The 23,048-nt window shown below is 46.1% G+C and overlaps 1 protein-coding gene across 3 annotated transcripts in view; it reads left to right on the plus strand.

The window, feature by feature from the left end:
* The window catches only part of MYO1C (myosin IC), a 139,379-nt gene that overhangs the window by 59,837 nt on the left and 56,494 nt on the right, over positions 1 to 23,048 (plus strand). For all 3 annotated transcript variants that reach the window (XM_050929287.1, XM_050929289.1, XM_050929288.1), the window contains exons 2-8: positions 10,786 to 10,941; positions 11,629 to 11,744; positions 14,602 to 14,800; positions 15,623 to 15,703; positions 17,850 to 18,029; positions 18,712 to 18,810; positions 19,050 to 19,163. In XM_050929287.1, coding sequence (XP_050785244.1) covers positions 10,786 to 10,941; positions 11,629 to 11,744; positions 14,602 to 14,800; positions 15,623 to 15,703; positions 17,850 to 18,029; positions 18,712 to 18,810; positions 19,050 to 19,163 — 945 coding nt within the window. The remainder of the gene's footprint in view (positions 1 to 10,785; positions 10,942 to 11,628; positions 11,745 to 14,601; positions 14,801 to 15,622; positions 15,704 to 17,849; positions 18,030 to 18,711; positions 18,811 to 19,049; positions 19,164 to 23,048) is intronic.

Raw genomic sequence — 23,048 nt, forward strand, 5'->3', positions numbered from 1 at the left:
CAAGAACGGACCCCATTGTGCTGGGCTCTGCACACACTAGACCACTCAGTCTGTTCCCCAAAGAGGTTACAGTTGAAATAGACCTGATAGACTCAGGGAGAGAAAAGGGGGTAGAACACACAAGCAGCATGGAAAATGTGATGGTAGCAAACAGTGTGTTTAATTCCACAAATTTTTTTGATGGGTTTAGTAAGAAGTGAATTAGGTAAATTGAAAGAAAAGTGAAGGAAGAGGGAACACTGAAAGGGCACCGAGGGGTCAGGATAGGGGAGAAGGGGGGCAGATCCCCTTAAGTTAAGATGAAAAGACTGTAGAGGAACAGGAGGGTTGGTGCAAACAGTTAATCAGCACAGGTCAGAGAAAGTCTAATCAAAACTACAGACATTTCTCTGAACCTCCCTGCTTTGGCTGCTTCTGCAGCTGCGCTTTCTGGCTGGCTTCTCTCAACATTTCCCCACCTACACATACACCCCCCAAAGCCAGGGGGAGGAAAGTAGGAGAGGCACCACCTGGGTCCTAGTGCACAGAGTTGTGTGTTTGTGTGTGTGTGTGTGTGTGTGGGGGGTGTCTCTTGCATAGCTCTGAATGGGTGGGTAGAGGGGTAATGGGGAAGGGGTGGCCTTGTCTGGGGCCTATTTTACCCCCTCCCCCTGCCCCAATGCAGCACTCCCTGTTTTGATCACTGCTCATATCAGCTGGAGTCTGTGGCTGATTCCTTTGTCCTCCTCCCACCAGCTTGAAAGAAGCTGCCCAATGTGCTGGGGAGAGTGGAGGAATTGGTTTATGTGCCTCTGGCATTTTGCAATAGAGGATTGGTCAGGAGGAATGGATTTGAAGGTTGATTGCAGAATTGCCAACCCCCAGCTTTTCAAAACTCAAGAGTCAAGCTCCCAACAATCACGAAATCAACTTAAAAATCACAAGAATTAACCAAAAAAAATTTTTTTTGTGAGGTTCTTTAAATTTGCCCTCTGGCTTCAGTGTCTTTCTCCACAGCCATGAAGGATAGAAACTTTTATTTTTCTTAATGAAAGCTGAAAGTCTCTCAGAATCACTTGTCTCAAAGAGCAGCAGCTTCAAGAGGGACACCGAATATCATAAGACTCAATAACATCACACGAGTTGGCAGCAGCGTATGTGTGATGCTGCATACTGAGGCGCACATAGTGGATTTGGGCCAAATTTCTCTCTTTGCCCTCGTCCAGACTAACCCGCGGCATCGGCGGGTTAAAATCGATTGCTCGGGGATCGATATATCGCGTCTAGTCTGGACGCGGTTTATCGATCCCCGAGCGCGCTTACATCGATTCCGGAACTCCATCAATCCGAACGGAGTTCCGGAATCGACGCGGAGAGCCGCGGACATCGATGCCGCGCCGTCCAGACTGGTGAGTACCTCGATTTTAGAAATTCGACTTCAGCTACGTTATTCTCGTAGCTGAAGTTGCGTATCTAAAATCGATTTTAATTCCTAGTCTGGACGTGGCCTTTGTGAGGGATTGTCTTTGTTAACATAAATAACAAAACACAAACCTTAACCTAAACTTTCTGCAGAGTTTTGCTGCTGCTAGGGTTTTCCCCTGCAGGACATTAGTCCCCGTCCCAGAGGTATACTCCAGACTCTCTTATGTCTTGGGATGGAGGTAATAGGACCCATCTAGCAGTGTGAGTCAACAAAAATAGCTCTGCATCTTTGTCTAGGGCTGTAGCACCTGATGGTAAGGTTGGCTCAGTGGGAAAGCCCTGCATTCCTGGCTTGTTGCATTATTACTGCAGAGAGTGATCCAGGGGCTGCTGTGACTTGCTTGGGCCCCCTTAGGAATCTGCTCCAAGATAGTTCCTGGTAGTGGTGATACAAGTGACTGATAAATTCTGGGGTATATCAGCAGAGTGGTAGCCAGCTGGTTTGATTTTTTTCAGACCAGCCATTAACTTCGTACTTATTTTCCCAAATACTTCGTTTAAGTATTGGTCAGATAGCAAAGTGGATTTGGGTATTTGTAGATTCCATGGCCAAAAAGGAACATTGTGATTTTCTAGTCTGACCTTCTGTACAACACTGACAACTCCCCCAAAATAATTTCTGTTGAACAAGAGTATATCTTAAAAAAAGAAATCCAATCTTTATTTTAAAAATTGTCGGTGACGGAGAACCCACCATGACCTTTGATAAATTGTTCCAGTGGTTAATTATCCTCACTGTTAAAAATTTACCTTTTATTTCCAGTCTGAATTTGTCTAGCTTCAACTTCCAGCCACTGGACTGTGTTTATACCTTTGTCTGCTAGATTGAAGAGCCCATTATCAAATATTTGTTCCTCATGTAGGTACTTACAGACTGAGCAAGTCGTCCCTTATCCTTCTCTTTGTTAAGCTAGGTGTGTCTTGAGCTGTCCTAGGAGATTATCTCCGTTCTCCTATTCCCTAACAGTAACAGCCTAAGGGTATGTCTACATCTACAATTTTGCAGCGCTGGTTGTTACAGCTGTATTAGTACAGCTGTATAGGGCCAGCGCTGCAGAGTGGCCACACTTGCAGCAACCAGCGCTGCAAGTGGTGTTAGATGTGGCCACACTGCAGCGCTGTTGGGAGTGGTGCATTGTGGGCGGCTATCCCACAGAGCACCTCGTCCCATATCGGCGCTGTGGCTTGTGGGAAGGGGAAGGAAGTGTGATTGTCTTTCCGCTTCCTGTTCCAATGCCCCGTGGTGCTTTTGTACACATTCGGAGCAGTGTGGCAGCATTGTGATTGTACAGCGCTTTTTCTGCGATTTTTTTTATAAATGGATCCTGAGCAGCTGACGACCTTATTGATGAATGTTGCCAGCACATCGCGCTTGGCAGTGGAGCTATTCCTTCAGCTGCAAAATGAGAGTGAGAGTGAGAGCGACAGTGAGACTGACAGTGACAGTGAGGAGTCAGACGATGATATTGAATCGCCTCACTGTGAAGACAGTACATTGCTTGTGGCAGTAACAGACGTGCTCAGCTCCGTGGACCGGTGCGTTTGGGCTCGGGAAACCAGCACTCACTGGTGGGATCAAATCGTCCTGCAATCCTGGGATGACGAGCAGTGGCTGTGGAACTTTTGGATGAGAAAAGCCACTTTCATGGCACTTTGTGCTGAGCTCGCCCCTACCCTGCGGTGCAGGGACACGAGATTTAGAGCTGCCCTGCCTGTGGAGAAGCGGGTGGCTATTGCAATCTGGAAGCTGCAGACTGCTTCAGATCGGTGGCGAACCAGTTTGGAGTGGGAAAGTCTACCATTGGAATGGTGCTGATGCAAGTTTGCAGGGCCATTAATCGCACCCTGCTAAGAAGAACCGTGACTCTTGGGAACGTGCAGGACATTGTAGATGGCTTTGCAGAAATGGGGTTCCCTAACTGTGGAGGGGCAATAGATGGGACTCATATTCCTATTCTGTCACCACCCCACCTGGCATCAGAGTATGTTAATCGCAAGGGGTATTTCTCCATGGTTCTGCAAGCGCTTGTGGATCACCATGGGCGTTTCACTGACATTTACTCAGGATGGCCTGGAAAGGTGCACGATGCACGCATATTTTGGAACAGTGCCCTGTTCAGGAGGCTGAGGGCCGGGACTTTTTTCCCAGACCGCAAGATCACAGTAGAGGACGTGGAAATGCCCACTGTGATCCTTGGAGACCCCGCTTACCCGTTAATGCCATGGCTCATGAAACCATATACAGGGAAGCTTGACAGGAGCAAGGACCGGTTCAACTACAGGCTGAGCCGGTGCAGAATGACTGTGGAGTGTGCTTTTGGCCGTTTGAAAGCTCGCTGGCGCTGTCTTTATGGGAAGCTAGATTTGATGGAAAGCAGCATCACCGCAGTTATATCCGCATGCTGCACCCTCCATAATATTTGTGAAGGGAAGGGTGAAAGATTCATTGAGGAATGGACCTCTGAGGTTCGACGCCTGGAGGATGAGTTTGCTCAGCCAGAGAGCAGGGCTAATAGGGAGGCCCAGGAAAGGGCTTCAAGAATTAGAGATGCTTTAAGGGAGCAATTTGATGCTGAGAGCCAACAGTAATGTTTGATGCATTTGATGTGCTTTGCTTTACCTTGCTGTGTAATATTTCCCACTTCCAGCAACAATAAAACGTAGTGAAAGAAATAGAAAGAAAAAACTTTATTCAACAAACAGTACATAACAGACAAGGGGGTAGGGGTGGTGGACTGTACATTTACAGGTTTTAATATGTCCTATTTTGATCAATATTCCCTGTCTGCTGCACTTCAGCATTACTATGCTGCAGAACAGTGGGGGTGGAGTGAACAGGGTAAGAATTATAGCTATCAGGGCTGGTAGGTGATCTTATAGGTGTTGGGGGCAGCTGGGGATAATATGGAACTGGCTGCTGGAGAAAGCTGTTTTGTGGAAAGACTGGGGAACAAGGAAGAGGTATTTGGGAAGGCTGTGGGTTACCACGGTACATATTTGTCTGCATGGCTACAAGAGACTCGAAAGACTCAGTTTGGCGAGACAGGAGGCTTATCATCTGCTTTGTGGTTTTTTTGGCAGACAATCCCTTTCTCCTGCTTTCTGTTTGCCTCCATTCATGTACACTCTTTCTCCAGTCCTGTACACTGCTTCTCCATTCATACGTCTTCTCTCTCCATTCCTCTGTATTCCTACTTTCTCTGTTGTAGTGGCTCATAACAGACTTGATCAATTCCTCTTTTGATTTCCTAGGATTCCGTCTCAAGTTCTGCAACCTACGTGAGGCCGGTGATACGGCTGCAGTAGTCAAGGTCCCTAGAAAACAGAGATAGAACCATGTAATACACAGAGGCATCATTGTTTATTATCACAGTTTGAAGGACTTTTGAGACTTTTGGTAGCATCCTTCTCACATACCTCACATAATACAGAGAGGGCAGGCAAGCTAAGTCATGGCGAGAAATGGGGTGAGTGGTTTTGCCCCGATTTCCCCTTGGGAGTGGGAATTGACCACTGGGTCACTAGGGTTTATCAGCAATGGGTACAGGGGGTAGCTGGTGTACTGAAGAAGGGACAGTAGTGAACAGGAAGGTGGTGAGCTAGCTGCTTGGGGGGGGGGGGTCTTTGGTCCGCGTTCACGCTGTCCTGTGGGTGTGGGTGTGTGTGGGGGGGTGGCTGCTTGGAGGGGGGTCGGGGAACACCAGAGCAAACCGCGGGGAAAGATGCCTGCTTAGAGGCGGGTCGGGGAACACCAGAGCACACCGCGGGGCTGCCTCCGTGCTGGGAGGGTGGCTGGTAAACAGGGCAGCACACCGCGGGGCTGGATGCCTGCTTGGAGGGGGGTCGGGGAACACCAGAGCAAACCGCGGGGAAGGATGCCTGCTTGGAGGGGGGTCGGGGAACACCAGAGCACACCGCGTGGCTGCCTCCGTGCTGGGAGGGTGGCTGGTAAACAGGGCAGCACACTGCGGGGCTGGATGCCTGCTTGGAGGGCGGGTGGGGAAAACCAGAGCAAACCGCGGGGAAGGATACTTGCTTGGAGAGGGGGTTCGGGGGACAACCAGAGCAAACCGCGGGGAAGGATACCTGCTTGGAGGGTGACTGGGGAACACGGCAGCACACCGCGGGGCTGGATGCCTGCTTGGAGGGGGGTCGGGGAACACCAGAGCACACCGCGTGGCTGCCTCCGTGCTGGGAGGGTGGCTGGTAAACAGGGCAGCACACTGCAGGGCTGGATACCTGCTTGGAGGGGGGGTGGGGAAAACCAGAGCAAACCACAGGGAAGGATACCTGCTTGGAGGGGGGGGTGGAGAAAACCAGAGCAAACCGCGGGGAAGGATACCTGCTTGGAGGGGGGAGTCGGGGAACACCGGAGCACACCGCGTGGCTGCCTACGTGCTGGGAGGGGGAGTGGGAAACACGGAAGCACACCGCGGGGCTACCTACGTGCTGGGAGGGGGGGTGGGGGGGAAAACAGAGCGCCATGGGCTGGGGAACCGCGAATCTGGCGCCCTGCACTCAGTTACCCCTAAACTCTCAACAGGGTTTCCTACTGCCAGACATATCACTGCTGCGTGTTACCTGGGAAGAGAGGGAGGGTCTTCTACAGGAATGTGGATACCGCCCTGGCCCCTATGCAGCTTGCCTGTGTGCAGCCATGGTCCCCCCACCCCTCGCTGCACAGTGGATCGGACAAGTTAGCCTGACCGGGACAGGGACCACGGTGGCTCTCCCGATCAATTTGAGAAAGCAAATTGCAAACGCTCTTGCAGAAACATTTCAAGAGATTACTGAGGCAGATTACAGAGACGTGATAGATCAAATAAATGGGCTATTCCACGTTTAGGCATGCATGCAGGCAGCCATAACCCAAATCCTCCTCTCCCAAAACATTGAAATCAACTTACCAAGAGCACGATCTTCAGCTTCCTCCTCACTGTCAGCTTCCAGCTGCTGCGACTGGCTAGCCTCCTCCGGGCTGGAGAAGAGATCCTGGCTGCATGTGTCCTGGGACTCGGGGGTGTCTCCCTCCACGCCAGTAGCCTCACTGTCTCCGTCCTCTATACCATACCCCACTGCTCCCTGCTCTGAACTCTCCATCGTGCTCCTAGGATTTGCGGTGGGGTCACACCCAAGTATGGCATCCAGCTCCTTGTAAAACCTGCAGGTTGTGGGGTCAGCTCCTGATCTTCGATTTCCCTCACGGGCTTTGCAGTACGCACTCCTCAGCTCCTTAATTTTTACTCTGCACTGCAAGGCGTCCCGTTCATGGCCCCTTCTCATCAAGGACTGCGATATCTGACCATACGTATCATAATTTCTCCTTCTGGAGCGCAGCTGTGTTTGCACAGCCTCTTCTCCCCACACACTAATGAGGTCCTGCAGCTCTGCATTGCTCCATGCTGGGGCTCGTTTGGTGCATGGAGGCATGGTTGCTGAGTGATTGATTGATTAATTGCACTCCACACCTGGCTGAGCAAACAGGAAGGGGATTTTTAAATTGCCCGGGGCATTTAAAGGAGGGGTCAGGTGAGCACAGGGCAGTGGAGTTTGCTTGATTACCAGAGAGGCTTCCTCAGGTATGCTGGGATACCTGCTTATTCCACGGAGGTCAGCAAAAACGCTGGTGAGTGTCTACACCTGATGACCAGCGCTGGATCACCAGCGCTGGATCCTCTACACCCGAGGTTCGACCGGGTGTACGGCCAGCGCTGCAAACAGGGAGTTGCAGCGCTGGTAATGCCCTGCAGGTGTGTACACCTCCTAAGTTGCAGCGCTGTAACCCCCTCACCAGCGCTGCAACTTTGTGGTGTAGACAAGCCCTAAAATGCAAATAAAAGGAAGTTTAGAAGTAATGGAAATACGAATTTGGCAGAACTGGAAGTGGGGTCACATCCTTGAGATCAGATAGAAAGCGATTGAAGGGAATACATTTAATGAAGTAGATCAAATTAAAATGTAATAAATTAATGGGCATTGGAGATTGGAAAAAAAAACAGTGAGGGTACAATCGATTTGATTTTGCAAGGGCCAATATAGGATTGTTTCCTACATTATATATTTATTGTATCATTATTTATTTACTTATCTATTTGTATTAAAGTAGAACCTATGATATGCTAAGAGTTTCATAGATTCCAAGGGCCAAAGGGACCATAGTGATCATCTAGTTTGATCTCCTGTGTAGCACAGGGCATAGAACTTCCCCGAAATAATTCCTAGAGCAGATCTTTTAGAAAAACATCCAATTTTGATTTTAAAATGGTTAGTGATTGAGAATCTACCACCACCTTCGGTAAATTGTTCCAGTGCTTAATTGCACTCACTGTTAAATACGTTATGCCTTATTTACAGTTTGAATTTCTCTAGTTTCTCTCTGTCACACAGTTTTTGGTGCCACAGCTGTCAGTCAGAAGTGTGGGGAAAAAAACACACATCCCTTACCTGACACTTCTGTGCTGGCAAAAACCACAGTGTGGATGCATCTATGCCTACAGAGTTCCTCTGTTGGCACTGTGAATATCATTGGGGAGACAACCTTACTATGTTACCAGAAAAACTCCTGTTGGTATGTGCTGCATCTACACTAAGGGGCTCTGCAGATGTAGCAGGCTGGACCAGATGACCTCTTGCAGTCCCTTCCAGCTCTTCTTTTCTGTATTATTTAATAATGATCAAAGGGTGCTCAGAGCTTTGCTCACACTACAGCTGTTGCTGGGGCTGCAAGTGAAGCAATGGGACGTAGTTGTGGAGGTGATGCCCACTACTTCCTCCCTGTAGTGACACTTCAGTTTAAAAATGGCAAGGTATTACTCTAGAGCAGGGGTGGGCAAACTACAGCCCACGGGCCACATCCGGCCCATGGGACCATCCTGCCTGGCCCCTGAGCTCCTGGCCCAGGAGGCTCAGCCCTGGCCCCTCCCCTGCTGTCCCCACTCCCCCGCTCGCTCTGCTGCCAGCACAATGCTCTGAGCGGCGGTCCTGTGAGCTCCTGGGGCAGCGCAGCTGCAGAGCCTGGCCTGACCTGGTGCTCTGTGCTGCATGGTGGCGGTGGTGGCATGGGCCAACTCCAGCTGGGCAATATGGCTGTAGCACCATCAGCCACTGGTGCTCCAGGCAGCACAGTAAGGGGGCACAGAACGGGGAGAGGGGATTGGATAGAGGACAGGGCAGTTTGGGGTGGTGGTCAGTGGGCAGGGATGTGGATAGGTGTCGGGGAGGGGAATAGGAGTTGAATGGGGGCAGGGATCCTGAGGGGCAGTCAGGAAGGAGGGGGGGTTGGATGGGGTGGCAGGGGGCAGTCAGGGGACAGGGAGAAGGGGTGATTGGATGGGGCAGGGGTCCTGGGGGGGGGGCCATCAGGGAACGGGGGAGTGGATGGGGCAGGAGTTGGGGTGGGGACAGAAAGGAGGTGCAGGCCGGCCCTCCAACCCCTCCTCTAACTGGCCCTCAATACAATTTCCGAAACCCGATGCGGCCCTCAGGCCAAAAAGTTTGCCCTCCTGTGCTCTAGAGGAAGGGTAGGCCATTGGTTAGGGGACTTGCATAGGACTTGGGAGTTCTGGGTTCAGTTCCCTGCTCTGCCACAGACTTCCTGTGTGACCGTGGGCAAGTTACTTAGCCTCTCTTTGTTTAAGTTCCCTTGATCTCCTGGGTGTTGTGAAGATAAATACGTTAAAGATTGTAAGGTCCACAGATACTACAGTGATGGGGGCCACATAAATACCATAGATAGAGAAATGTTTTCAATTCATAATCTAATATAAGTTTCTTCTTAACACAGTTGCCCAGGAGAGTCAGTTTTGAGATTTGAGACCACTCCCCATTAAAAGTGGTCCCTTCCCATATGAAAGAGTTCAGCTGATTGTGCCTGTGTAGTGCTCATTAATGATGAGTTAGTGAACTTGTCTCTGTTCTGCTCCCTCTACTTATTTAGCCCTGGTTGCCTGTTTTTCCTCACACAATCTGGCCACTGTTAGCGTGAGAGTTTTCTTCTGTGTCCTGGCACTTGGAACATCCTCCCTCTATCTATCTGTTTTCTGAGCCCTCCATCTCATTCAACCTCAACAGAAAATGTGCCTTAGCTGCCTTTAAGTCTCTCATTGTGTATCTATGTTGTAGAGCTCTAGAGCGCTTTGTGGTACAATTGATGTGAAGGATGCTACCAAAATTAAACTGGTGTGTGTTGGCTTTCACAATATTTATTGCTCGTCCAAAACACAGATTTACCCTCCACAGCTCTTACTGAAATGGCAGAAACAGGAAAGGGAGAGACTCGGAGCAGAAAGCAGGTTGAAAATCTGAGAACCATATATGCTTCTCCTTAATTTTTCCCTCTTTTGGGGAATCTGAAAGGTAGAGATGCAATTTCATTGATGAAGGGGATGTTCTCTAAGGGTTTCTACTGTATTAGTGAGATGTTATTGTGCACATCAAACTCTAGTCAGGTTAGGGCACTGCACTGAGGGCTCTTCCATTCTGTATGATATAGATGTCCAGGGCATGAGGTTATTTGTGGAGGAGAAATGGGCTCTGATTCCTGATGGGTACTTTCTACACCAGCATGAAGAAGAAGAGGTAAGTGCAGTTGAGGAAAGAGAAGTAATATGTGAGTGAGTTTGAAGGAGCAGTCTTACTAGCTTAATGATGTGAAAAGAGGCAAAAGAAATCCCTTTTCTCATATTTATTATTGTTTATAGATCTTTGTTATAATTTCAGTTGTGCTGTTGTCAGAAATCAGGAAAAGATACCTGGACTAGAACTGCCAACTTGTTAGCACTTTGGGCATTTACTGCTCCATGAAAGGCTGTTTACCTCAAGACAGGTCCTTTACCACAGGGTATGGAAATAGGAAAGCAGTTCAGACTCAGTCTTGCTGAAAGATCCTTGGAGAGATCTGGATTCAGTTTAATTCTTTAAAAAAAAAAAAAAAATTAAAAATTATTCTAGAGAGATACATTATTCATTTTGACAAGAATACTTAATCTCAGCACTGTTTACTAGTTCCTGGAAGTGGTGTATCAACCAGTATACATTTTTTCAAGAATGAACAAAGAGTGTTAATCATTGTTCTTGTGACGTTTATTTGAGCCTGCTTTATTACTGATTGGATTTTTGGCAATAACTTTTTCTCCCAAAGCTGCCTCGTCTTCTGGAAAACTGGCCATTGCTAGTGTGAAGTGGATGGGGGGTTGCTTTATTAATGAGGTTTGCTTTATTTTCTCTTGTTTGTATGCTGGTCCTGTGTCTGTGCTTTGTGGGCAAAGTGGTCTGTGTGTTGTGAAAGTCTCAGCCTTTTGATTTCACTGGTTTTGGTTGCAGGTGGCAGGGAGTGACGGTATCGGGTTGACAATGGAGAGTGCTCTGACAGCCCGTGACCGTGTGGGGGTTCAGGATTTTGTCCTGCTAGAGAACTTCACTAGCGAAGCAGCCTTTATTGAAAACCTGCGTAAACGATTCAAGGAGAATCTGATCTATGTGAGTAGTAAAGAGCAGCCAGAGGGCTGATCTTTGACTAGAATTTGGATATTTGCTCTGAAAACTGGACATAGTGATTTTTGTTCTGCAGGTGTGGGATCTGGATGTGGTGGTGTCCACCAGCTCCCCTTTTATAGCCCATGATCCTGATTCTCAGACCTGTTCTGTTTACTGACATGTTGGCATAGATAGGGCCTGATTTTTCAGGTTGCTGAGCATCTGCAGCTCCAGTTAACTTCAGCTGAAATTCTGAGTGCCCAGCACCACTGAAAATCCAGCACATACTGTATTCTTCTGGCTTCATAAAGCTATTCTGTTATGGTCTTAACAAACCCAGGCTTACTCTGATCCCAAATATTCTAATGAATGGTCAAAAATAACCCAGAACTGAAGTTGCATTGCTGGGATGTCCAAAAGCACTGAAGCAGTCACTAAAAGATGTAAGTGCAGCATTTTCAGTAAAAGGGACACATCCAATACAAGTTCTGTATTTCCCACATATGCTAGCTGTGAGGTTGTGTCTTCAGACTCCCAAGTCACTCTCTTCAAAGCGGTTAGCAGCATGCCAAATGCCCTTGTTGCAGGCTGGCCCTGTAACAATATCTGGGATTCCAGAGTAATTCTGAAGGCTCTTGTAGAAACAGATGCTAACTTTCATGTAATGCTTTTCCTTTCGGCTCTTTTCAGACTTACATTGGCTCAGTTCTGGTGTCAGTAAATCCATACAAGGATCTGGAAATCTACAGCAGACAACACATGGAGCGATACCGTGGCGTCAGTTTCTATGAAGTCTCTCCTCACCTGTGAGTGGCCTGTGGGTAAACAATACCGTTTGTGCTATTCCCACCTGGCTTGTTTAATACTGGTATACAGAAAGCAAGACTTTTTTTCCCTTCCATCTTCCAAACAGAGTACTGGAGTGGGGGCAAAAGAGACCTTTAGATAGGGTGGGGTCTGGCTGTTTTATTCCTGCTTCGCTTTCCAAAGAGAGTGAGTTGCCTTTGACAGTGTTATTTGGAAAGGGAGTTAGTTCCTTTATGGCCAAATGATTTGAGACTCAGAGGAATCTGAGCTGCTGATCAAGCCTAGGCAGGATCACAGACCTCATTGTTCCAGGGTTATTCAGTGTCTAGATAATCTGGTTCTAAGTTTCCCTTGCTGCTAAGCAGCTTATTCAGCTATGACTAAACTGGGGGAAAGCGTGTGTGTGTGATGGGTTTTTTCCTACCTCCTCTGTCACTGCTTGACCAACATTAATCTGGTATTTCCCTTATTGCTAAGATACCATGAGCCTGTTGGAACAAGAAATGTATTTATTTACATGGCCTGGTGAACATTCCCAATTTCCTATTTAAAATAAAAGATTTTTGAAGCTTGAAAGTTATTTTTGAATGGAACTGAATTTTTCTGTCAGACCAAAAGAGAGAGAGAGGACACAGCTGAGTGAGCCTAGCTAACCAAAGTGCTCGCTGAGCTGGGGCCCAATCCTGAGATACCTCTTGAAGACTCTTTCTTCCACAGACCTTTGAAGAGACAGGGAGAACTATTTGGGTTGTTTCCTGTTGTTGGCAGGTGACTCAACAGTGCAAGTGAGATGGGAGTATGTTACAAGCATGATGAGGTGATGCTAGAAACTTGGTTGCTAGAAACATGGAAGATCCAGAATCCTGTCTATATATATGTTAATTAGAAAGTAACATTTCTGGGACAGAGGCTGTTTATTTATTTGCAGTGTACAACATTGAGGATTCTGTCAACACTAAACAAATCCTTTTAAATATTGGAGCATTACCCTGTTCTGCTTCTATTCAGTTATGCATTGTAGAAGGGAAGATGTGCTCTGCAAAATACTACTCTTTCAAACAGTCCAAGAATAAAAAAAGTTCTCGTCCTCATTGCAACCAGTTAATGAGAAATTGTAACTGTACAGCTCAGTAAATCCTAAGTGCGGGGACTGCCAACACTATTCTGATATAGGAGACAATATTTCCAAACCAACTCCTTTAGGGGTATTTTTATTGCACAGAAAATAATTTTGAATATTTTTAAATGTTGTGGGAAACGGACTCATTTTGTAAAAGCAGCAAAGAATCCTGTGGCACCTTATAGACTAACTTGGTTTTCACACCTCAACTGCTAGAACAGGGCCTCATCCTCCCTGATTGAACTGACCTCGTTATCTCTAGCTTGCTTGCTAGCACACATATATACCTGCCCCTGGATATTTCCATTACATGCATCTGAGGAAGTGGGTATTCACCCACGAAAGCTCATGCTCCAAAACGTCTGTTAGTCTATAAGGTGCCACAGGATTCTTTGCTGCTTTTACAGATCCAGACTAACACGGCTACCCTCTGATACTGGACTCATTTTGAGCATTGGACTGTGTGCTGTTTCATCGGTTACTGTTAACAGCAATTCAGACCATTTTTCCGAGGCTTTTTTTTAAAATGGGCTCTATAAAATGAAAACAATTCTACCTTGCTATCCAAATACTTTAAAGCTAGTGGGAACAATTGAGAGTCAGATTATCTGTGGAGTCTGTAGTACCTAGTCATTGAAAAGAAAAAAAGGTTTAACTCAATGAACTTGAAATGCTGTGTGTCTCTGTGACAATCAGGGTCCAGGCCCAAAGAGAGAATGGGGAGTCTGATCTCCCAAGAGTAAACAATTTAATCAGCTGGTTGTGTACAATGTTGTTGTGTATAAAATTTTTGGATAAGGTCTTCTATGAAAGCTTGTAATGTTCTGAACTTAATAATCATTAGGAGATAGGTATACACACTGTGTTTATGAATTTATGTATATAGAGAACTGGGTTTGTAAAGCTTTACCTCTACCTCACAGTAGGGCAGCGGTCAGCCGAGCAGGAGCAGGGAGGGACGCCTCCCCAACCAGACAAGACTAGTTCCAAGCACCTACCATTGTACTACCCAGTAAAAGACAAATTATGGGCTATCAGAGTTAATGGGAAAACACTTGAGACATCCTGGCTAGAATTTCCCCATCCAAAGTAAGAGTGAGGCACCGTGCAAAAGGCGGGGGGTGGGGGATGGGGAGAGGAGACTGAAGTTGTGATACCTGTTATAGTGTTCATGGATTCACAGAGACTGTGAATAATGATGTGAACAGCAGTCATCTCTAAATAAATGAGATGCATCACAAAATATAAGGTATGCAGTACTCTTGGCCTTTCCCTTGCTTTGTTCAACTGTTTTGATTTGGGAAATGCCCCAGAAGTGGAATTTGGATAGAGAAGGGAGAGGAATTTGATAAACTATAATAAATTACATTTTTACAAAGCAAAACCTTAAGTAGCAAAAGAAGAAATTATTGCTCGCTAATGCTCCTTTCTTTGCAAGGAATGTGTTTGAAATTCTGTGATCCATCTTGATTTAAACAAGACTTGAAGGTACACCAGAAAACTGGTGTGAGCAGTAATTATAGAAGCTTTGGATCAGAGTTTCTCAATCCATATAAACGCTATTTTCAAAGAACCATCTTTTTTAGGATTTTGCACTGTTAGAATATTGGGCTGGAATTGGCATATCTTCTGGTTGTGATTGTGACAGTATGGATACTCTAAACGCCTAACTGAGGATTCTCTGCCTTTCCTGTTTGTGAAAGCAGACTTAATTTCCAGTTATCATTGTTCCTTAGTTATGCTATTGCTGACAACTCATACCGTTCCCTTCGCATTGAGAGGAAGGATCAGTGTATCCTGATATCTGGGGAGAGTGGAGCTGGAAAAACTGAAGCCACCAAGAAAATCCTGCAGTACTATGCAGTGACATGTCCAGCCAGTGACCAAGTTGAAACAGTGAAAGATCGCCTCCTACAGTCCAATCCAGTCTTAGAGGTAATTTGAAGTCCAGGTTATGAAACTTGGCATTGTGTAGGCAACTCAGTCCCCTGATTTACCATAGATATGTATTTGATGCTGCATTTTTCTGGTGTTATAGTGACCTCTAGTGTCAAGTTCTGTACAATCCTTACAGTTCCCTTTACTGTTTCCACCATCCGTTCAAAACAACGTTCTGGGTGTGGGCCTGTGAGAGGGAGAAGTTTGGCAGGTTTGGGCAAGGCTAGGAGGTCTGTGACCGTTGTGTGCAGGCTGATGAGTTCGTATGAAGTCATACTGGTGATGAGGGAAGAAGCTTTAAGAAGACACCTTCGGGTGGCACATTTTCCTAACAGAGTGGGATTAGGATAAATCTATGCAAGGAGGAGAGGAGTGGTTTAACAGCCCCATGCAAGGTGGTAATCTTACATTTGCAGTATGTGTGCAGCTCAAACAATCAGAATTCAGGTAGCTGCTTACTTTCTTCTTAGAATATATCTACCCTAGAGAGCTTACAGTGGGGTAGCTGTGCCACTGTAAGATCTCTCATGTAGCCGCTCTATAATGATGGGAGAGAGCGCTCCTGTTAACGTAATTAAACCACCCCCAAAGAGCAGCAATAGCCATGTTGGTGGGAGAAGCTCTCCCACCGACATAGCGCTGTGCACACTACCACTTATACTGGCAAAACATATGTCACTCGGGTATTCAGACTGTGTCTGTAAGCCAGTAAATTAAGCCACTGGCAGGTTTGTGAAAAATATTTTAAAATGCCCTATTTTGTGGTTTCCTTGTTTTTGAAGCTTGTTTACTTTTTTATCTGGTATCTTTTTAATTTAGGCATTTGGAAATGCAAAAACCCTTCGGAATGATAACTCCAGCCGATTTGGAAAATACATGGATGTGCAGTTTGATTACAAGGTGAACATCTGTTTTATATACCTCGTTGTAGCCTTGCTTGGATGCCCAAGCACATAGATATTGAGATCTGCATCAACAGTTCAGGTATAGTAAAAACCCTAGCCTCTTGTGAATGGAATCTACTGTTTCAGAAAAGTTTGGGTACAAAATGTTTTCTAGAGTTGTTCAGATTTATAATTGTGTATCTCTCTCTCTAGATACACATACTTCATTGTGAAGCAGCTAGAATTGCTACAGGCACAGCATGCCTGACACAAACATAAAAGTTAAGAAAGTGAAAAGTCAAACCAAAAGTTACAGAGACTCTGTTCTTCCACCCACAAGCACTCACCTTACCACTACCACGACTATTGTGCACCACAGACGATGCACCACGACCATAACACTGCCCTGTTTTCATCCTGGTTCACAAACACTTTTACCAGCTAATTTTTCCTAACCCTAGTGATTGTGGATGTGTAGTGCAGTAGTTGGTTGTGCTGAGAAGAGGGTAGTTTATTAAAAGGTTATGTGCACAATGGTTATTAAAGGAGGTGATGAAAGGCTTGTATTCCTAGGGGGGAAGAGTTAAGGTTGCAGTGTATGGTTGTAGTGGCAGTGGTAAGGTAAGTGCTTGTGAGTGGAGTAGTAGAGGGTATTTACTGTTAGAGTTTTGAACTTCTCCTTCCCTTGCCTTTGTGGGTTTGTTTCAAGTATGTGGTGTGTGCAGCAACCCTCATAGCTTCCAGCAAATTTTTGTGTATGTATTAATACCATGGAGTTTTTTAAAGTTTAATTGGGGGTGGGTATTATTGGCAGAGACCAGAGAGAGGAAGACTTGTGGAGGTAGAAGTGTGTTTGCAGTGTTGTTGTAGTTGTGATGATCCTGAGATACTAGAGAGACAAGGTAGAAGTGTGGCAGGCGAATATTTTATCCACCAGCAGCTGTGCATGAACCATTCTCTGTTGTAGGGTAAACTCTAACAGAAAAGTATAGCTTGTTATGTGGAAGGTTTGATGTGCTATCTATCGGTTTTGTCTGTGTCCCATCAACAATGAATCATACTTGTGGGCATAGCTCACAAACTTTCAGTTATAATGCAAATAAGAGCTAAAGATGACCCTGAACGAAACATTTTAGAAAACTCTCCCATTGCATCCTTTCTCTTCAGGGCCACCTCTCTACCAAGCTATGAATAGCTAATCAGTGTTTTGTAGGAAATATGTCCATAGTGAAAAGTAGGACAGCCCAGGCAAGATTTCAGCTAGGGCCCAGATTCAAAGTTTTCCTACTACAAATATATATTAAGAGAAACCAAAACAAAACTACATAGACAGTTTAAATGGCATAAAAATTAATCCAGTGAAAAATCTTACCACAGAGAACCACCTACTTTTAGAGAAAAATAAGATCTCTGCTCCATTTTAGCCCATGTTCGAATGCGACATTAACTAAATCACTTCCATTTTTATATATACAGATATATGTAAAAAAAATGGAGGATGCTGGGGTCCTGTGGGAGGGGGCGGAGGGGGGGGAAGCATGTGATCCTGAAATTAAAGACCATGAATATGCACAAAGAGACAGAATTAAGATTGTAGAGACAGCCTTAGTTTTCTGTGTAGAGTTAATGTATATAACTTCATCTTGTGTATTTTGTTTGTTTCCTTTCTAAACTAAATACCACAATGCCGTGAGAATTAACATAGTGTAAAACCTAGATAGACAGATATCATCCTAAGCTTTTAAATATCTCTGGACCATGGACTCCATCCTTGTCTCTAATATAGCAGAAATGGAAAAGGTCCAGAGAAAAGCAACAAAATTATTAGAGGCAAGGATGGAATCCATGTCAAGAGACATGTATAATTTTTTTTATGATGGGGTGACCAGAAGTGAACACAACATTCAAGGTCTGCTGTAATATTGATCTGTGTAATGGTTTTATATTTTGAGTTTTATTCTCTAATACTTTGTGTTTGATCTACTCTGTGGAAATCCAAGAGCTCAAACTCACACGCAGTATTTGTTAGTTTATGAGAGAGTTTATGCTATTACATGACAAAGGCCACTTATACTTTTTGTGACCCGTTATTCCAAACTCTTTGTCTTTGATATTCTGCCATCTAAGAAGTAGGATGTTTCAGCTTCTCTTCTTTGATTTAGGGGGCACCTGTGGGGGGTCACATCCTGAACTACCTACTGGAGAAATCTCGTGTTGTCCATCAGAATCATGGAGAGAGGAACTTTCACATCTTCTACCAGCTGCTAGAGGGAGGGGAAGATGACCTACTGAGGCGTCTGGGCCTTGAGAAGAACCCACAACAGTACCATTATCTAGTGAAGGTGTGAACAGGGTCCTGCAGTTTGCTAATTTATTGGTTTGCATGTTCAGTAAAGGGAAAAACTCTCCTTACCTGATAGACTTCGTTGAAGTTGAAGGAGAGATCAGAGTGTTGATCTGTAAGGAGAGAGAAACTTTCTGGGTGAAAGTAATGATCCATTATTAAACTATCTATCCTGTATTATAGGATAGATGTAATTCTTAGTTTATTACAGGGGCAGGCAACCTATGGCACGCATGGCAAAGGCAGCATGCGAGCTGATCTTCAGTGGCATTCACACTGCCCGGGTCCTGGACACCAGTCCGGGGGGGCTCTGCATTTTAATTTTCATTTTAAATGACGCTTCTTAAGCATTTTAAAAACCTTATTTACTTTACGTACAACAATAGTTTAGTTATATATTGTAGACTTATAGAAAGAGACCTTTTAAAAACGTCAATGTATTACTGGCACACAGAACCTTAAATTAGAGTGAATAACTGAAGACTCAGCACAGCACTTCTGAAAGGTTGCCGACCCCTGGTTTATTACTTTTCAGTATCTTTCCCTTACTTCACAGAGTTATAAAGAGATTGGTGAGATGGCCCCTTCTGTAACAATCAACACATGATAGAACTATGCGGGCTGTATGTACAGTGCGTCAGGCTGTAAGGATTACTGTATCTCAAAATCTGTGTTTTTAGGGTCAGTGTGCGAGGGTCAGTTCCATCAATGATAAAAATGACTGGAAGGTTGTGCGAAGGGCCCTATCAGTCATCAACTTCAACGACAATGAGGTAGAGGTAAGAAATGCCTTGAAGTGCACCTGAGTCTTCTCCCCTTAGAGGACTGTCCTACTTCAGTTAGTTCTTTCTGCCAGGAGGCAGCCTTTGAATGAGTGCCCTGCAGAAAGCTAAATGTAAAAATATCTCCTACTGATGGACATGTAAAGAAACTGCCCTCCCCCCCCCATCGCAACTAAGCTTTAATCCATATTGATGCCCATCTTCTTGACCATTATTTCTTCTTTCTCTTGTGCTAGGATTTGCTGAGCATTGTAGCTAGTGTGTTGCACTTGGGGAATGTGCAGTTTGGTGCCAATGAACAGGGCAATGCTCAGGTGACCACAGAGAACCAGATTAAATATCTGGCCAGGGTGAGTATAATCCCCTGAAGACATTCCCATATACTAATGTACTTGGTTCTGTTGCTGTTGTATTACTCCAGGGCAAGATTTAGTAGTTATTAGATCTTGACACTATTAAAGGGACGCAATAAATTGAAAGTCACTTTTCTGTATGAAATAATTAAGGTCAGAGGTTTAAAATTTTACCCAATTCCTATTAGCCTGTGTGAAAAATACCTTCCATGCGCTTTCTCCAAGCTTATGTCTCTCTGCCATTGTAGAAATAACATAATTATGTAATGTTTGTGTATAATCCTTAATAGTCATATATTTTGTTAGTAAATGCAAAAGAAATATTCTCTGAATCTATTATTCGTCATATTTTGTCTTGTTTGTTGATTAACATACTTGCTGAGTAGTATTTGACCTATTGTGAGCTGCTGCAGTACAGCAAAATAGTTCTTGCTGAATAGTTTCATGACTCCTTTCCCATTCATTACGTGAACATTCCTCAAGTACCATTTGACCAGCCCTACTTGCGCTATATTTCTTGCTTATGTTAAATATTTCCTCCACTCCTCTCCCCTGCCCCGTTGTGCTCTCTACCTCCTCCCTTTATTTTCTGACTCTTCTCCCCTTTATAATGGCTAGTCTACAGTACAGAGCTGTTGCTGGTATAGTTATCCTGGTAATGCCTTTTAGTGGGGGCTCAGTATATACCAGCAAAAGGATTTGTTTTGCTGGTATAGCTCTCTGAGTGACATAAGCTATATAAATAAGGAGGACTCTTTTTTTTTCCCAGTATAAACTGTGTCTGCATGCGGGGCTATGCTGGCAAAACTTTGTAGTGTAAACCTGGCCTAAATATCTTGCTTTTCTTTTTTAGCTTATTCACTGTTTTTCTGCTGCCCACCCCATGCCTATCTATGCATCCATATGCAGGACGTTGGAATTTTACCAGAGTCCTGATACCCATAAACAGATATTCTACTGTCTTGGAGCATTGATCAGTTGAGAACCTAATATACACTCCCAAGTTCTGGGGTTCCTGACGGTATCCTGTTCCTAGATCCCACTCAGGGGCTTCATTTTTCATGTCAACCTTAGGCTATAGTAGGCTTCTCATTAAATTTGGAGCCTACCTTCTCTCCAGAAACCCTCTTTTGGCTGCTGGGGGAGAGAGAAGCATTCTCTCTTTCTCTTCCCCCTTTCAGCCCCAGTGACACCTATTTGCAGTGTGGGTGGGTGTTTGAGCTACTTAACCCTGCTCCCAACCTCCTAGCTGCTGTGGTAAGGCTTTCTCCCCCTATTGTAACACCCCCTCAGCTTTCTCTTACTCTACCCTTCCCCCCACTAAATAGATGGCATGCCTGCTCCTGCTGCTGTTGTGTCCTGATGATCTGATTAGGATTGTTGTGTCTGTGCTGGGTGCGATACAAATACCCTCCTTCCCCAAAGAGCTTACAATGTAAGATAACTGACATGTGGAGAGTGGGAGGGGAAAACGGGATACAGTCAATGACAAACAATATTTATATGTATTTGCACTAAAACATTTATAAGTTGTCAACGTTCCCCATTTGCTTCTTGGTCCATATTGATTAGACTATTTCTTGTAGGCATCGCAGCAGAGAGGGATTTGGAGGAGAGGATAGTGGCCTTATTGATCAGGTCAGAGAGTATGATCCATGTGTTAGGGATGGCCTGGAAGAGGGTACAGATGTGTTTGTGTGAAAAACTGACAGGCAGATATGGTTGATATCATTGCTAGAGCAGAGGAGGCAGAAAGACTGAGGGGTGTTGTAGTAACAGATGAGAGGAGGAGAAGAGGAAGGAGCAAGTTGTGAAAGGTATTAATGGTGAAGATGGGAAACCAGTGAAAAGATTCAGAGTGTGGGAGTGATGTGGCCATAGCAATAGGTGAGGAAGATGATCTCACAGCCAGAGAGGAGGTGGTTATTGTGAAATAACGAAGTCTGGGTGAGTGTTTTGACTATCTGGACTGAGAGAAAAGGATGGTGACATTAGTTCTTCTTCGAGTGCTTGTTCACGTCGATTCCATTCTAGGTGCGCGCACCACGTGCACAATTGTCGGAGACTTCTGCCTTAGTGGTACCCGTAGAGTCAGCTGTGGTGCCCTCTGGAGTGCCATGCTCATGCGTTGGTATATCAGGTGCTGCCTGCCCTATGCCCTCTCAGTTCCTTCTTACCGCCCATAGTGGTCAGTTGGAGCATTCTTTCACTTGCTTCTCAAGTGGTCAGCAGTTTTTCTTCTCTCTTTAAACCTCCTATTCCAACTGTAAATAGTCCCATTTGTTGTTAGTAAGTACCTGGTAAGTGTCAGTCAGTTGAGCGGGGATAGAAGGGGAACAGGACTTTGCCCCAGGTGGGGCATGCCCCGTCTCCAGGTTTTAAGCCCTGTTCTGACTGCAACAGGCCTACGCCTGTTAGCGACCCGCACACTAGCTGTTTAAAGTGCCTGGGGGAATCCCACATAAAAGAAAGGTGTTGCATCTGTAAGAACTTTCGTCCCAGGACACACAGAGCGCAACATTCTATTAAGGGCCCTTCTGATGGAGACCGCCCTTTGTCCAGATTGTGAGCTGGCACAGCCCAACACAGCACCCAGGCTTTGGAGCGTAGTGCACCTCCAAGCACCAGGCTACTTCCGGTACCGGCCCCCATCACCGGTGCCGAAGAAGAAGGTTAAGAAGATGGCACTGAGCAAACCTAATCAGGGGCTGTTGGGCAAAGGACCCAGCTTGGGCTGCCTGCCAAATCTGGACTCGCAAGGAGGCTCCGCCCCGGGGAATTCCTCCCCCAAAAGAGACCCACTGCCAACTCTGGAGAGGGGTAGGGGACCCAGACTGACAGTGCAGTGAACACCCGCTCAGCTCCTGGCACCAGAAGAGCATAGAGTGCTCCTGCTGCAACTGGCCCTGCATGTGGCGTTGGATCTGACTAAGTCTCCCCACAAGTGCAAGCCTGCTGGAAAGGCCTTGCACTAGTCAAGTGAGCGCTGCCAGTCTCTGGAACCAAGGGAGAGCCCTATGTTGCCACATTCTTGGTCTCCACATCAACCCGGGTCTCCGGCTTGCCGATGCAAGTCATCTGCCCTGCACTTCTGGTCTCCGCCTTCACGCTGGAGTTCACCCAGGGACAGACTATCATCCCATAGTCTGCACCAGTCATCATTGTGCCATCAGTCATAGTCACCATGACCCTAGGGACGCTTCACAGCATGGTGCCGTTCTCCCTACTCCGCACCGGTCCTCCGCGGAGACAGTTAGACCCCATACCCAGGCTTCAAGGACCTGCTCACCAGAGACAGAGGACTTCTCCAGCTCAGAGAAGCAGTTCAGCCCCTCGCCTAGATAGTAGTGCAATTGGGCTCTGGAGGGTGCATCAGCTGTGGCAGTGCCAACCTGGCAGCAAGGCCAGTGGCTGACGCAATGGCCTTATTGGAACGCCTTGGGGGTACCAGTTATGCCAATGCAGGTGGAACGAGGCTGTTTGGAAGGGTGTCCACGGTGGGCGATGCTCCCTGGCCAGCTGGAGGAAGCTGCTAGAAGCTCCTTGATCGCTGCATCGGACAAGCCCAGATCGGCACCAACAACACTGGGATCAGTGCAGGATGCACTGGGGGACGCTGTGGGCGAAGAACCAGTGCTTACCCCAAGACCTCTCTCCCTGGTGGGTGATGACACCCCGGGACCTCCCTTGGTAGTCCTCTTCCTCCCCAGACAAGGCAGTGGCAGGACTCTCTTGGGCTAGTCCACCTGATGACTTCAGGGAGCATCAGGTGCTGCTCCTCAGGGTGGCTGAGAACTTGGGCCTCAAGGAGGAGGAAATGGTGAAGCAAGAGGACACATTGTTTAACGTGCTTTCCACATCCACCCCTGCTCGCATGCCATT

Source organism: Gopherus flavomarginatus, chromosome 19 (genome assembly GCF_025201925.1).
Source record: "Gopherus flavomarginatus isolate rGopFla2 chromosome 19, rGopFla2.mat.asm, whole genome shotgun sequence".
Lineage (NCBI taxonomy): Eukaryota > Metazoa > Chordata > Testudines > Testudinidae > Gopherus > Gopherus flavomarginatus.